The following is a 16,769-nucleotide window of genomic DNA, read 5'->3' as shown; positions in this document are numbered from 1 at the left end:
GGACAACACGCAATCTTCATCCATTTCGACCCTCCACTTATACCTCATACGATCACTATATAACTTTGTATTTGTTATCCACCGACTGGGCACATTGAGCCTGCAAATAGGTGGGAAAATGTGGGGTACAAATGCAATAAATAAATAAATAAATGTAATGCTGATTTTTAAAAAGGGTTCCAGGGTGATAAATTCAGTGCAGGGGAAAATAGTGGAAACTATTAAAGAATAAACTTACGAAACACACAAACATGGTTTAATGGGACAGAGTCAGCATGGGTTCAGCCAAGGGAAATCTTGCCTCACCAATTTGCTTAATTTTTTTGAAGGCGTAAATAAACAGTGGATAAAGGGGAGACGGTTGATGTAGTGTATCTGGATTTTCAGAAAGCTTTTAACAAACTTCATCATAAGAGAGCCCTGAGAAAATGAAAGAGTCATGGAATGTCCTTCTATAGATTAGGAATTGGTTATTGAACGGAAAACAGAGGGTAGAGTTAAATGGCCATCTTTCTCAATGGTGGAGGGTGAATAGTGGAGTGCAACAGAGATCTGTACTGGGACTGGTGCTACCGTGTTTCCCCGAAAATAGGACATCCTCCGAAAGTAAGACCTAGTAGAGGTCTTGCTGCAATTTGAAAATATAAGGCCTCCCCCGAAAATAAGACCTAGCAGGGGAGGCCTTATTTTTCGGGGAAACATCGGGGTCACCCCCCCCACCCGAGATCGCCGGCTCCCCCCGCCCTCAATCGCTCCCGGAACTAACCTCTTAAACGCTTCCTTTCACCTTCGCACTCGCCGCAAGCAGCAGGGCTGGCCACTCCTTCTTTCCGAGTCCCGCCCTCGCCTGACGTAACGGGACCCAGAAGGAAGGAGTGGCCTGCCCTGCTGCTTGCGGCGAGTGCGAAGATGAATGGTGAAAGGAAGCAGAAGTTAGTTCCGGGAGCGACTGAGGGCGGGGGGAGCCGGCGATCTCAGGTGTGGGGGGGGGGGGGGGGGCACCCGATGTTTCCCCGAAAAATAAGGCCTCCCCTAAAAATAAGACCTAGCAGGTCTTGGGGAGCAAAATTTAATATAAGACAGTGTCTTATTTTCGGGGAAACACGGTATTTAACATATTTATAAATGATCTGAAAAACATAATGAGTGAAGTGATTAAATTTGCAGATGACACAAACTATTCAAAGTTGTCAAAAACACATGCAGATTGTGAAAAACTGAAGGAAGACCTTAGGAAACTGAAAGAGTGGGCCACCAAATGGCAGATGAAATTTAGTGTGGACAAATGCAAAGTAATGCACATTGGACACAATAATCCGAATCATAGTTACTTGATGCTAAGATTCACCTTAGGAGTCAGCATTCAAGGAAAAGATCTAGGTGTCATTGTAGACAATATGCTGAAATCTGCTCAGTGTGTGGCGGCGGCCAAAAAAGCAAACAGGATGCCAGGAATTATTAGGAAAGGGATGCAAAATAAGACCAAGAATATTATAATGCCTCTGTATCGCTCCATGGTGTGGCCTCACCTTGAGTGCTGCTTTCAATTTTGGTCGCCGTATCTCAAAAAAGATATAGCACAATTAGAAAAGGTTCAAAGATGAGTGACCAAAATGAGAGAGAGGATGGAACTTCTCCCATATGAGGAAAGACTAAAGAGGTTAGGCTTCTTCAGCTTGAAAAAGAGACGGCTGAAGGGAGATATGATTGAGGTCTACAAAATCCTGAGTGGTGTAGAATGAGTAGAAGTAAATCATTTTTTTACTCTTTCAAATAGTACAAAGACCAGAGGACACTCAATGAAATTATATGAAAATACTTACAAATAGGGAGAAATATTTTTTTCACTCAGCCATTCTAATACAGCTCTCAGAAAAACACCCCACTTACACTCACCCATTCTCACACACCCCTTAGCAAAACAACCTCAATCACATGCCCCAGAATAGAACACCCCCATTGACACTCACCCGTTCTCACACACCCCAGAGTAGCACACTTCCAAGCACACTCACCCTTCAGCATACCTATACAGTGTTATTACACACAAATAAACCTTGCTTTCCTCAATTATAAAGTAATAACCTATTGCTGAGCAATGGCAGCAAGGGACAACTAGTTACCTACAAAATCTAAGCAGATTACAAGAAAACATATATAAAAATAAACACATTACAAAACAAACAGTACATATCAGCAATTATCACAGCCATACCTAGTACTCAAGTTGGTGGGCACTGCAAAAACATCCCAACATTAGAATATGGATTCCTTGTTCAGGTAAGCTGAAATGCAGATTATTATGTGGCTTCAGGTGGATGTCAGAGATGATAACGAACGTTAGCGCACTAGCACCGTATTTCTCACACCGGAAATGAACTGATTATCTAATTTACTCTACTCTACCATTTATGAACTTAATACAATACCACTTTGTATTTCTCAATCCGGAAATGGCGATCGCCACTACGGCATACTGTAAGCCACATTGAGCCTGCAAAAAGGTGTGAAAATGTGGGATACAAATGCAACAAATAAAATAATTTGATATTTTAATATGAGTTTATTCAATTAAGAAAATACTTACTCTATTAGTCAGACTACTATTCTGCACTGTGTAGTGCACCGTTCCTTCAAAAATTCTCAGCTAAACTACCTTCTCTTTCCACTGTTCTCATATTCACTTATTATTCTCAAAAGTGCAAAACTTCTATGTGCTGACCATTCAGAAGTGTTTGATTGGGATATGCCATAGCTAGAATTTCAATATGCTCTTGAAAAGAAGGCTGTGCTTTGATAGGAAAACGGTGAAAGTCAAACAGCAGGCACTTGCTAAATTGAAAGAAACGACTAATTGAGAAAATCAACCTAAACAAATTGATTGGAAAAGAAAAGCTTGTGCTAGGTAGGGATCCATTCTCCAAATGTTCCGATTTAAGGAGTATCCTTTCTCATATACCCCTAGCAAAACACCCCAGTCACATTTATCCACTCATACCCCCCCCCCCCACTCAGCAAAACACCCCACTCACACACCCCTCAGCAAAACAATCCCACACACCCCATAATAGCACACCCTCATTTACACTCACCCCTCAGTACCATACCCGCCCCCCCCCCCCCCACTGACACTCATCTATTCTCACACACCACAGAGTAGCACACCTTCACACACAGTCATACAGTGTTATTGCGCACAAATAAACTTTGCTTTTCTCAATTACAAAGTAATAACCTATCGCCTATGTGCTGAAGGTTCTTTCAAGCGAACCTGATGGAAAGAGGGAACATCTAACAAACATTTGCACTGTGATCTTAAAGTTCTGGTGGGGTAATAAATCCTAATACTAGAAGTAATGGCTAAAGTTGCATCATTAGTTAGTGCTTTGAGGACTAGTATCAAAAGTTTAAACAGAACACGTAGTGAGGCAGTGGGCAAAGAATAATTCTAAGAAATCATATTTGTTAATTCTAACTTTCACTCTGTAAGTGAAGGAATGCCAGATGGTTCATATTATTTTCAATGTCTAGCTTGCCGAGCAAAAGGTTAAAAGGGTCAGAGACAGGAATTTCTTTCACCCTTGTGAATAATGAAGGCTAGCTCAACATTTGTATACTATTAGGCATATTGAATAGTTTTGCAAGCAGGCATGAGCCAGACATATGACATATTGTAGTTTAAAGATTAGGCAGAAATACTGTTTAGAGAGAGGCAATAGATTAGAATTTAGAAGTTCTTGATATTTAGAATATGTTTTATAAGGATGCTTATTTTAGAATATGTTTTATTCTGTAATTTCTATGTAGAATATTTGTTCAATTCTTTGTCTGACTTTCTAAGCAAAGACTGCAGTGAAGAGGCCAACATGTGTTTTGAGTTTTCTGTGGTCTTAGCTAGTTCTGTGAAGGAAGCTGATAGGTGAAAGAGGTCAGGACTAGTCAGCCCTCTTCTCCTTGATTAATTATAGGTAAAATGTAGAAATGGTCTTGAAAGTAATAACTGATATGTATGCCATTAAGTAAGATTGGCCCTTGACCCCTTTAATGAATGCCAGAGTTTAGTTAGCAGTTAGTACTAGGAATATGAGAAATCAATCATAATAACATGCAGGAGTTCTGGAGACCAAATGTCTGGTGTAATGGGCCCCAGGTCACAGGTCAGTTTAGGATGTCTGGAACCTATGTAACTGATATTTGTATAGAGCTGATTGGTTGAGGCAAGGTAATCAATCTATTCCTTAACCAATTGGAGAGTAAGGGGGCTAGGCTAGATAGAACTGTATTTAAGTGGGAGAAGAAGCAGTTTACGTCAGAAGGAGCTCAGAAGAGAGAGAAGGACAGAAGGAACAGACAGAAGAAGGAGAAGACAGCATAAGAAGAGAAGCAGCTGAGACAGAAGCCACAAAGACACAGAGAGCTGAGAAAGAGAAGAAGAGACTCAATGCTGATGTTCTACTTTGTTTGCTGGCAAATAAAGAAGATTACTCTCTCATTCTGGTGTGTGCTGTCTGACTCCTGAAGTATCATAAATTCATGCATCAATTCCTGCAACAATTCTTGGTGGCAGCGGTGGGATACTGAATCCTGCATTAATCCCAGCACCCAACTGACTGGAGAACATTCGCCGGGTATGTATTCTGTATTCTGTATTATAATTCTAGCTAGAAAGTTGTAAACCAGCCCCTCAAAAATTGAGGGAAGGAGAGCCTGATCAACTCTCAGCGAAGGCCCTAGTACCTTCTAGTCTAGTGGAGATTAGAAGCGAAACCACTTAAGCTTATCTGTATCTGAGAAATTTGAAATTGTTGGGTGGGATTTTCTGTATGGAATGTGTGATGCGTGAATGATTAACTGAGTGCGGACTTCTTATAGCTGCGTTTCCAATTAACGCGAGTTCAATTGGCCAGCGACGGAAGGAAGCGATTGCTGTCTGTCTACCTAGTGTCTCGAGAGTGCGGACCCCTTACTGCACTTTCAAAAAAATTCCCCCCCCCTCTTTGTGTGTTGTAACTGTAAGCATTATGGGTGGGACATCATCTAGACAAATTGCTACCCCCCTAGATTGTATGCTTAAGAATTTTAAAAAAGGATTTTTAATTAATGACTATGGACAGACTTTAAGCTCAAGTACTTTAAGAACCTTGTGTGAAGTTGAGTGGCCATCTATGGGAGTGGGGTGGCCCCCTAGTGGCAGCTTAGATATTGAAGTAATCCGGAAGGTCTACAGCATAGTTGTAGGAGAACCAGAATATTCTGAACAACTCCCTTATATAGATTCCTGGGATAGCCTTGTGACTGACCCTCCCTCTTGGTTGAAAACTTATATGGGATCCCCAGTAAAATTCATGTTAGGCCGTGCTCAAAGAAAGATTAGAAAATCTAAACTAGAAGAGGGAAAGAGCCCCAGGAAGCCTACCACCCAATCAATGGCTTCCGCCCCTACCCTGCCTGAGAAACCCATACTCTCTGATGACCCCTCAGATCTTGAGCCACCACCTTATGGCCCATTGTTGGGGTTCCGTGCCGCCCCTAGAGATCCACGCCGCCCAGCCCAAGCTTCTCCAGTACAGGCTTCTCCGGATAGTTCCTCCCCCACTGTGCGAACCCCACCACATCCTAGGTTGGACTTTTCAGCCAGTCTCTACCCTCCTCTGCCACATCCTTCCCTGTTAACCTCCGAAGACCCGCTTTGGGCTGCACCCCCTGACTCCTCAACTCCCGACAGCCCAGCCTTTCCCTCTAGTACCCCTACCCACTCATCAGGGGCCCGGCATCCCTTTCAATGGACTGACTCACCTGTGACCACCTCTCAGTCTATGAGTACCCCTCCCCATCCCTCAGGGTTTCAACCTACCTCCCCTGAATGGGTTAGACCCGCTGCAATCACCTTTGAGCATGATAGGAGGGTAGCTCCTAGCTCTACCTCAGATTCCATTCCCACCTCCTCGAGAGTTCTGCCACTCCGTCAGGTAACTACCACTCGACCGGATCCTAATAATCAGGGTCAGGTTATACAGGCACAGGCCTATCAGTATGTACCCTTCACAACCACCGATCTCCTGAATTGGAAGACGCATTACCCCTCTTATACTGAAAAGCCTCAGGCAGTGGTGGACCTAGTGGCTAGCATTATGGCCACCCATAACCCAACCTGGACTGATTGTCAACAACTTCTCCTGACCCTCTTCACAACTGAGGAGAGGCGGAAGATTTTGCAAAATGCTGAGGCCATCACGCGAGAGCGTGCCCCCGAGGGGACACAGAACCTAGAGGAATGGGTTAGAGCTCGGTTTCCTCACGCAGCTCCAGTTTGGGATCCAAATAATGGGCAGCACTATGAACTGTTGTCTGGCTATTGCCGGGACTTGCTGGAAGGTATGAGGAAAGGCATAAAGAGGCCCATTAATCTGGCAAAGGTCTCTGAAATTCTCCAAGGGGCAACTGAATCCCCTGGGGCCTTTTTAGAGCGACTAATTGAAGCCTACAGAACATACACCCCATTTGACCCTGAAGCCCTAGAAAACCAGAGAATGGTGAATAGTGCATTGGTGGCCCAGAGTATGCCAGATATCCGGAAGAAGTTGCAGCGTCAGGAGGGATTCGCAGGGATGAATACCACCCAGCTAATTGAGATCGCAACCAAGGTTTTCATTAATAGAGATCAGGAGGTGCGTCGAGAGGCTGACCGGAAGATGCAGAAGAAGGCCGACCTTTTAGCGGCAGCCATTACTAATTCCACCCTTAATCGAGGTCGACCTCTAGCTAATGGGAAGCCAAAGTGGGACCCCGGACCATCAGCCAGGCCCCGAGATTCCTTCAATCAATCCCGGCCAAGGGGGGAGAATCCCAGACCAAGATTGGAGAGGGATCAGTGTGCCTACTGTAAGGAAAGAGGGCACTGGAAAGATGAATGCCCCCAGAGGCGCCAGGGACTGAGAAGGGGACCAGGAGATCGAGGAAGCCGAGGCCGAGTTCGAGAGGGAAGATATGAGCCTCCTGAATCTGACATCATCGGGATAGCCGAGATGGCAGAATGGGACGAATAGGACAGACCGGGTTCCTACAAACTGGGCTCCCAGGAACCTATGGTCAAGTTAACTATAGGGAGCCGCTCAATTCCATTCATGATTGATACAGGAGCTGAACATTCTGTTGTGACGGAGCGATTAGCGCCTGTGTCTGGAAAAACTGTCCGAGTGGTGGGAGCCACGGGGGTGCAGAACCGGAGGCCCTTCCTGACAACCCGTAGATGCCAGTTAGGCTCACACACAGTCACTCATGAATTCCTGTATATGCCAGACTGTCCAATCCCTTTGTTAGGTCGAGACCTGCTGTCCAAGCTTAGGGCCCAAATTTCCTTTGACTCTGATGGCCAGACTTCGGTCTCCTTTCGGCCCCCGACATCTAGCCCAAAGGGTATATTGAGTTTCTGCTGCCCCCTTGAAGAAGAATGGCGGCTGCATCAGTCGCAGGGCCAAGTTGACCTACCCCTGGCAGATAGCTTTCAAGTCAGAGGGGTATGGGCAGAAGATAATCCCCCAGGGTTGGCCCGAAATATTCCTCCTGTCCATGTAGACTTACTTCCAAATGCCCGGCCAATCCATCTTCGCCAATACCCAATTCCCAGAAAGGCTCTGGAAGGGATTCAAGCACATTTGAATCGTCTGTTATCCCATGGAATTATTCGTCCTTGTCAGTCTCCATGGAATACGCCACTGTTGCCAGTTCAGAAGCCAGGGACTGAGGACTACCGGCCAGTCCAAGATTTACGAGTGGTCAACAAATCCACTATCTCATTACACCCTGTAGTGCCTAACCCATATGTCCTGCTAGGATTGATACCTTCTGGAGCTACCCATTTCACGACACTAGATCTAAAAGATGCCTTCTTTTGTATTCGGGTGGCCCCCGCCAGTCAACTGCTTTTCGCCTTTCAATGGGAAAACCCAGTAACAGGAAGGAAGCTTCAGTATACATGGACCCGCCTGCCACAGGGGTTCAAGAACTCCCCCACCATTTTTGGGACTGCCCTAGGACAAGACCTTAAGACTTTTAAATCTGAGCCTTCCAGGCGAGTTTTACTCCAGTATGTAGATGACCTCCTGATTGCAGCAGTGACTCAGGAAGAGTGTTTTGAGGCTACCAGAGAATTGCTGGAGTTACTCTTGGATGCAGGCTATAAGGTCTCACGCTCAAAGGCCCAACTTTGTCAGTCAGAAGTGAAGTATCTGGGCTTTTGTATTTCCCAGGGAAGTCGGAGACTGGATGTCAGTAGGAAGCAAGCAGTTGCTGCAATTCCTCAACCCAAGTCCAGAAGAGAAGTTAGGGAATTTCTGGGAGCAGCCGGATTCTGCAGAATTTGGATTCCAAATTTTGCACTGATGGCGAAACCCCTTTACCAAGCCACAAAGGGGGGTGAAAAGGAACCATTTGAATGGGGACCTACAGCTCAACAATCCTTCATTGCCATAAAGAAAGCCCTACTCCAAGCCCCTGCGTTAGGCCTTCCTGATGTGGAGAAACCTTTCTCACTGTATGTCCATGAGCGACAGGGGGTTGCTCTGGGTGTGCTGACCCAGATGATGGGATCCTGGCAGAGGCCTGTTGCATACCTGTCTAAACAGCTGGATGGAGTGGCTAAAGGATGGCCAGCCTGCATGAGGGCCATTGCAGCAACAGCCTTACTGGTCCAGGAAGCTGACAAGCTGACCTTGGGGCAAGAACTAGTTGTTAAAGTCCCCCACGCAGTTCTCACCCTCAAGGAGTATAAGGGCAACCACTGGTTTACAAATAACCGCATGGTTAAGTACCAAGCTAGCTTGTGTGAGAATCCACGGATACACCTGGAAACAGTGGCTACATTCAATCCCGCCACTCTTTTGCCAGCATCTGAGGGACCACCGGATCATGATTGTATCCAAACCATGGATGAAGTGTACTCCAGTCGACCAGATCTTAAAGATGTTCCGTGGAGGGACCCAGATGTAATTTATTTCACAGATGGAAGCAGTTATGTGGAGAACTCCAAGCGATTGGCAGGCTATGCTGTGGTGACAGAAGACAAGGTGATAGAAGCAAGAGCCCTGCCCCAAGGAACTTCAGCCCAGAAAGCAGAACTTGTGGCCCTCATACGAGCTCTGGAGCTAGCAGCAGGACTGGTAACCAACATTTATACTGATTCCAAGTATGCCTTCACAACTCTACATGCTCATGGAGCTTTGTATAAGGAAAAGGGACTCATAAATGCTGCAGGCCAACCTGTTAAGTATGGACCCGAAATACTTCAGCTGCTAGAGGCTGTGTGGGCCCCTAAGAAGGTAGCTGTTATTCACTGCAGGGGACACCAAAGGGTAGATACTCCAGTGGCCCGAGGGAACCGCCATGCTGATCGGGTGGCCAAGGAAGCTGCTCGAGGACCCCCAGCAAGTACTGTGACTCCCCTGTTCCAAATTCGACTGCAAGAATGGACGCCTATGTACACCCAAATGGAAGAGAAATGGGCTCAAGAGGAAGGTGCAGTAAGGAGACCTGATGGCTGGTTACATCTCCCTGATACCAGAGTTCTGGTGCCACGCCACCTAGCTTGGCCTGTAGTGTCTCAAGCTCATGACCTATCGCACTTAGGGAAAACAGCACTAGCCCGCCTACTCAGTCGAGTAGTGGTGCTGGAAGGATTGGATAGTCTGGTTGCCACTGCCTCTGCCCGATGTACTCTCTGTGCCCAGAATAATGCTCGTCAGGGACCCCGTATTCCACCAGGAGTTCAGTCTAGAGGACTAACACCCTTTGAGTCCCTAGTTATAGACTTCACAGAAATGCCCAGGAGCGGTAGGCTCCGATACCTCTTGGTCATGGTCTGTACCTTTTCTGGGTGGGTGGAAGCATATCCTACAGTTACTGAGAAAGCCACAGAAGTAGCCCGAGCCCTCCTTAGGGATGTCATTCCCAGGTATGGACTGCCCCTTGCCATAGGTTCAGATAATGGTCCCGCCTTTGTTGAAGCCACACTTCAGGCCCTGTCCTGCGCATTGCGCATTACCTGGAAATTGCATTGTGCCTATCGTCCCCAGAGTTCAGGGCAGGTTGAGCGGGCAAACAGAACCTTGAAAAATAGCCTAGCAAAGATTTGTCAGGAAACCCAACTGAAATGGCCACAGGCACTGCCACTAGCCCTCTTCCGCCTCCGATGCACTCCAACTAAAGGAACAGCCCTCTCTCCCTTTGAAATTGTGTATGGGAAGCCCCCAGCCATTTTGCAGGGAATTAAGGGAGACATAGGGATTTTAGGGTCTGCCCAGGTACAGGAGCAGGTAGCCCTCTTGGGCAAGATAATTTCTGAGCTTCAGTCTTATGTGAGAGAAATAAACCCTGTCCCCTTCCAGGCTCAGGTACATTCCTTCCTGCCAGGGGATAGAGTTTGGGTGAAAGACTGGAGGCTCCAGCCTTTGGGGCCCCGGTGGAAAGGACCTTTTACTGTTTTGCTTTCTACCCCTGCAGCTGTGAAGGTCGCAGGGATTACTCCATGGGTCCATTGGTCTCGAATTAAGTCTGCTGACCAGACTGAGCCCAGCACGGATCAGACGGAGCCTAGACAGTGGAGAGCAGAAAGAGATCCAGCGGAGCCATTGAAGTTGCGCTTGACCCGAACCAAAGAATCTACTAGCTGAAAAGAAGGGTCAACTGCATACTGCAGGAGCTGCTGAACTTCGGCTTCACACTGAGACTCTTTCTGTCCAGATTCTGGCTTTCTTGGAATTTGAAAGCTTGATCCTTGTCAGTTGAGGGTCTATCCCAACTGGTATAAGAACTCAAAGACTGAGAACACTATATTAGAGTAATCTGTGATTAGCACAGACTGTTGAAATATTATTGCTTAATTAGTTTGCTGTATTTGTTTTAGATTAGGAAGAAAGAAAATGTTAGTAGTTTGGATGCTTTTGTTGTTTTCTACTCCTTGCCTCCTTGTACCTAATACCCCAACTCGCTCCAACCTTTGGTTACACTCTGTCCAGGAACTAATTAGCCAGGCAAAGATTACTTCCCCTTGTATTGTGTGTTCCCGATTTTCTCCTTATACTACAGATGTCCCAGCTGTTCCTGTCCCTGTGCAACTCCCAGCTCTTATACCTCCCTACTTTTCGAGTTCAGGCCCTTGGAGCCAGGATTATACTTGGTGGTCCTTTTATAATGCTACTTCCCCCTCTGACTCGTCTCTAAGGCCAGTTTTTACGTCTCCCTATCCAGCTTCTGGAGTGTTTTGTTTAACAAGAGACATCTCAACTGTTCTTCCCATTCCCTGTAACTATACTAATGTTCTCCCAGAGAAGGAGGAACCTGTGTGGGTAGTTTCTCCAGGTACTCCTATGTGCCCTACTACCATACCTGCAGATTATGACCAAGGTGATTATCTGGCTCCTAACTATACTACTGAGAAGACTATAGTGTCCCATCCTATTTTCTACTTTCATAAGTCCCCGGGGTATGAAGGGGTTGCATCATATGAGCGGTCTGTTACAATTGGGGATTGGCACCTATGGTGTACAAAGTCTCCATTTCTTCTTCGTTCCCCCTGGGATAGGGGCTCGCATTATGGGCATCCTAATCTCCATCCTGTGCCTACATTTATTGGGAACTTTCGTCGCCCTCTCCTTGGTCATTACTGGCTCTGTGATAATATCCTCCACATGATTCTTCCCCCCACATATGATTTTTGTGTATTGGTAACCTTGAATTATTTTCCTAAAGTTATTCCTCTTCTCAAACCACCATCCCCGCACCGCTCTAAGCGAGAGGCCTTGTCCTTACCCTCCTCCGTTGCCACAGAGGATGAGGCGACTGAATTAGCCCTCCAGTATATTAATTCTACTTATCCTCTGACTAAAAAGAGACTTGTAGCCCTTTCTGCCACGGCCTGGATTCCAATTGGGGGCCCGGTAGCGGGTATTACTGAACTAGGTATGGCCACCCGGAGACTTCAATCCCTACTTCATGTTTTAGTTCATGAGCTGAACGTGGTAGTCAATGCATTGCAGGATCAAATTAATGAATTAAGTATAGTTTCTCGGTATAACCGTATGGGTCTTGATTATCTCTTTGCAGCCCAGGGTGGCCTCTGCACAGTGCTAAATTCTTCAGAGTGCTGTACTATTGTCATAAATAGGACGCATGTAGTTAGGCATGCCATGGATAAAGTCCTACAGTTGGCCAGCCTTAATGTGGAGGATTACCGAGGAGGATTAGACCTTACCTCCTGGTGGTGGTCATTGACCTCCTGGATACGTCCTTTGTTCATTTCCCTAATAGTCTTAGTTTTAGCAGGGTTTTTGTTTTGTTTCTTGGCCTCATGTGCTTCGGCAGTATGCCGTCGAACCTTAACAAGTAGGGTAATGGTGGTTCATAAGTCTATTCCTAGTTAGGATCACTATAATCTCCAGAGTTTGAGTTGTGAGACTTATCTCTGCATAAGCTGATTTTAGTCTCAAAGGGGGGAATGAGGCAGTGGGCAAAGAATAATTCTAAGAAATCATATTTGTTAATTCTAACTTTCACTCTGTAAGTGAAGGAATGCCAGATGGTTCATATTATTTTCAATGTCTAGCTTGCCGAGCAAAAGGTTAAAAGGGTCAGAGACAGGAATTTCTTTCACCCTTGTGAATAATGAAGGCTAGCTCAACATTTGTATACTATTAGGCATATTGAATAGTTTTGCAAGCAGGCATGAGCCAGACATATGACATATTGTAGTTTAAAGATTAGGCAGAAATACTGTTTAGAGAGAGGCAATAGATTAGAATTTAGAAGTTCTTGATATTTAGAATATGTTTTATAAGGATGCTTATTTTAGAATATGTTTTATTCTGTAATTTCTATGTAGAATATTTGTTCAATTCTTTGTCTGACTTTCTAAGCAAAGACTGCAGTGAAGAGGCCAACATGTGTTTTGAGTTTTCTGTGGTCTTAGCTAGTTCTGTGAAGGAAGCTGATAGGTGAAAGAGGTCAGGACTAGTCAGCCCTCTTCTCCTTGATTAATTATAGGTAAAATGTAGAAATGGTCTTGAAAGTAATAACTGATATGTATGCCATTAAGTAAGATTGGCCCTTGACCCCTTTAATGAATGCCAGAGTTTAGTTAGCAGTTAGTACTAGGAATATGAGAAATCAATCATAATAACATGCAGGAGTTCTGGAGACCAAATGTCTGGTGTAAGGGGCCCCAGGTCACAGGTCAGTTTAGGATGTCTGGAACCTATGTAACTGATATTTGTATAGAGCTGATTGGTTGAGGCAAGGTAATCAATCTATTCCTTAACCAATTGGAGAGTAAGGGGGCTAGGCTAGGCTAGATAGAACTGTATTTAAGTGGGAGAAGAAGCAGTTTACGTCAGAAGGAGCTCAGAAGAGAGAGAAGGACAGAAGGAACAGACAGAAGAAGGAGAAGACAGCATAAGAAGAGAAGCAGCTGAGACAGAAGCCACAAAGACACAGAGAGCTGAGAAAGAGAAGAAGAGACTTGATGCTGATGTTCTACTTTGTTTGCTGGCAAATAAAGAAGATTACTCTCTCATTCTGGTGTGTGCTGTCTGACTCCTGAAGTATCATAAATTCATGCATCAATTCCTGCAACAGTAGCATCACTGGTAACCAATGAAGCTCTTGCAGTAGTACTGGAGTGATGTAACTAAATCGAGAAATTCCTGCAATTAAGTGTACAGCAGCATTCTGAGCTATCTGAAGAGATCAAATAAACACCTGAGGCAACCCACAATAATCAAGATGGTGCATAACTATCGCTGTATTGCAGTGCAGAAATTTCCTACACTCATCAGATCCTTCAATCTCCTTACCATTCTAATTTTGAAAAAAAAAATGCTTTTATGTAAACTGGGTCTTTACCATGTTATTTTTAATGTCTGATTCATGTTTGTTCTGATTTGTGTCTGCTTTAATCATTTCTGTTCAATGCTTCAATAGCAGGAGAAAAATTGGGGTAGACTTTTATAGCTGATAAATGTACATAAGCGTATAGATATTGCTCTCTTTATATTAACGGTACATAGAATGATTACCTGTACTATAAAACTGATAAATACATTTTTATAAAACAAAATTACATCAAAAAGAGAGTTATGTGGGCTGACCTGATGATTCAGGCCTTGTGCTATGCATGTCCATGAAAAAGATCCAGATTGGATTCTGTGCCTTACTTCTAAATCCTGCTAGTGGGGAAGGAGTCTCAGTTATCATGGAACAACCTTACCTAGTGGATGGTTCAAGAACGCACATACAGCAGGTTCAAAGGAAACTGTGGAACATGCCTCTCAGTCAGATCTGATTACTGGGCTAGGTGTCAGAGGGGTTAAACCTGTTGGGAAAGGGCATACTCTTCCAGGTCCATAACCACACAGCCCCAAGAGGGGCTGGTTCCAACTGAACTACAAGCTGAGAGGAGCAGGAGGAAATCATCAGTACCAAAGATATCACAGCTACTCACGGTAGCAGAAAAGATCACAGCATTAAAAGAAAGGAAAACCTAGAAGCAAAATTAAGCTTACTGTGGAAAAAGGCATTTTGAATATGACATGTAAGTCCGATTTAGGAAGTTTTGCTGAAAACATCTAAACATCGAGTGGCAAACATAGCAATGTTTGAACCAGAAAAATGACTTATCTTTTTGATTTGAAAATGGTCATTTGTTAATGTTTTTGTGCTCAGTGCGTCTCTCTTTTAGGACCATTTCCGGAAAAAAATCATATTGAAGGGAAAAATGCACAAAAACATGCCATTGGGATGTATGGGAAGCCAGCATTTTTAGTAAATTGTTCACACAGACATCCCAGCAGAGCAGTGGGGCACCCTAGGGAGCACTGCAGTGGATTTCACATAAAAGATCCCAGGTACACATCCTACTGTTTCCCCCCTTATATTGTAAGCTGAGCTCTCCAAACCCACCAAAAACCTACTGTACCCAACTGTGCACCTTATGCCTGCAAATAGTCCTTATGCCTGCAAATATCACCTATATGTAGGTACAGTAGGTTTTTGGAGGGCTCACACGTTCTACTTCAAGTTTACCAGTTAAGAGTGGGATATGGGGCTGGGTCCTTTCTCTACAGTGCACTGAACCAACCACTAGGCTACTCCAGGGACCTGCTTGCTGCTCTAATAGGACTGGACATAACATCTGAAGCTGTAATAGAGGCTGGTATGTACTATTTCATTCACTTCTTTGGCGGTGGGAAGGGGTCAGTGACCACTGGTGGTGGGAGGAGAGTCATGTCTTAAACCCTCCAGTGGTCATCTGGTCATTTAGGGCACAGTTTTGAAACTTAGTTGAGATTGAAACAGGTCTAGGCCAAACTATCTTTTAGCTCTGAATGATTTTGCTTTGTTCCACTGTGGTAGAAAAACGTCCAAGTTTTGGGAACACCCAAATCCCACCCCCAACATGCCCCCTTGAGATTTAGATGAACTGTATAGAAAACAGTCTTAAAAATGTGTTTTGAAAATAGTGATTTGGAGATTTTGGACACCCCCCCCCCCCCCCCAAAAAAAAACCCCAAAAAACATCCATTTGCCGCTCTGTGCTGCTTCTTGGACATTTTTCTTTTTCAAAAATGAGCCCCTATATGGAATTAAGGACAAACAACTGAACTCTACATTCAGAGAATATCATCCAGCATTCAGGCAAGTCAGGTTGATCTTGAGTACGGAGCTACCTTTCTTTTAATGTTCAGGTCTTTCACCTTCTACTATATGACCATCCCCAAAGAGGAGAAAATTAATTCTACAACACAAGAGGGCAAAAAACTTCTCCATTTCTTAAAGTGAGACACTAACAATCGAAGTGCTCTGAAATCAATACAATGCTCAAAATAATATGCAATTAAAAATGTCTCCTGTTTGAATAACATTTTAAGTGCACGTTTGAGTTTTGATTGTTAGTGTCTCACTTTAGGAAGTAGAGGAGTTCTTATACCTGGCATTACGCTTTAGTGAACTTTTAAAAACAGATAAATTGCAAATTCACCAGCAAACACTTACCTAAGGTATAACAGTATGGTGTCAGCACATGTGATGCAAAATACATCCTTGCACCTAGGAGATCAATCAGACCAGTCTTGACCCTATTATACAGATGAAGATCCACAGGAGTCTCCAGTGAACGGCCTGGTATGAGAAAGGTCTTTACCCGGTACTTTGGAAGGAGCTTAGGACCCTAGTGATTTAAAAGATATTATCAGACAACAGAAATATTAATTTTTCAACCATGTAACCCCAAATGACAGAATACTAACCAAAAATATAGCGTGTCCTCTTTGAGGAACAATAAGGGGAAATAAGAAAAGAGGGAAAAAATACTCTATATCACCAACAATTTCAGAGATTGGACACAACCATTATTATTCCAATGGCATCTCACCCCCCCCCCCCCCCACATGGACATACAAGTTTTTATAAATATAACAGATGTAACATAAAATTTACCTTAATACCTCTATGAAGTGCTGCAGAAAATAAGGAAAGGATGCATGCTGATATAAACACAGTTGGGCTATTAAAAAATAACTGTAGACTGAATATTACTACAGCACATTCACCTACACTCACTCCATACCACTCAGGATTTTGTAGACCTCAATCATATCACCCCATAGCCATCTCTTTTCCAAGCCTTTCCTCATCCCCTCTTATCATTTTGGTCACTCTTTGAACCTTTTCTAAATTCCACTATCTTTTTTGAGATATGGCAACCAAAATTGAACACAATA

At 44.3% G+C, this 16,769-nt stretch overlaps 1 protein-coding gene across 1 annotated transcript in view; it reads right to left on the bottom strand.

Moving 5' to 3' along the window:
• Positions 1–16,769, bottom strand: part of FASTKD3 (FAST kinase domains 3) — a 61,385-nt gene that overhangs the window by 23,357 nt on the left and 21,259 nt on the right. Inside the window, exon 4 of the mRNA XM_030205395.1 lies at positions 16,042–16,216. Coding sequence (XP_030061255.1) covers positions 16,042–16,216 — 175 coding nt within the window. The remainder of the gene's footprint in view (positions 1–16,041; positions 16,217–16,769) is intronic.

The sequence above is a fragment of the Microcaecilia unicolor genome, chromosome 1 (assembly GCF_901765095.1).
Source record: "Microcaecilia unicolor chromosome 1, aMicUni1.1, whole genome shotgun sequence".
NCBI classification, from domain to species: domain Eukaryota; kingdom Metazoa; phylum Chordata; class Amphibia; order Gymnophiona; family Siphonopidae; genus Microcaecilia; species Microcaecilia unicolor.
This window is presented reverse-complemented; position numbering and strand designations above follow the sequence as displayed.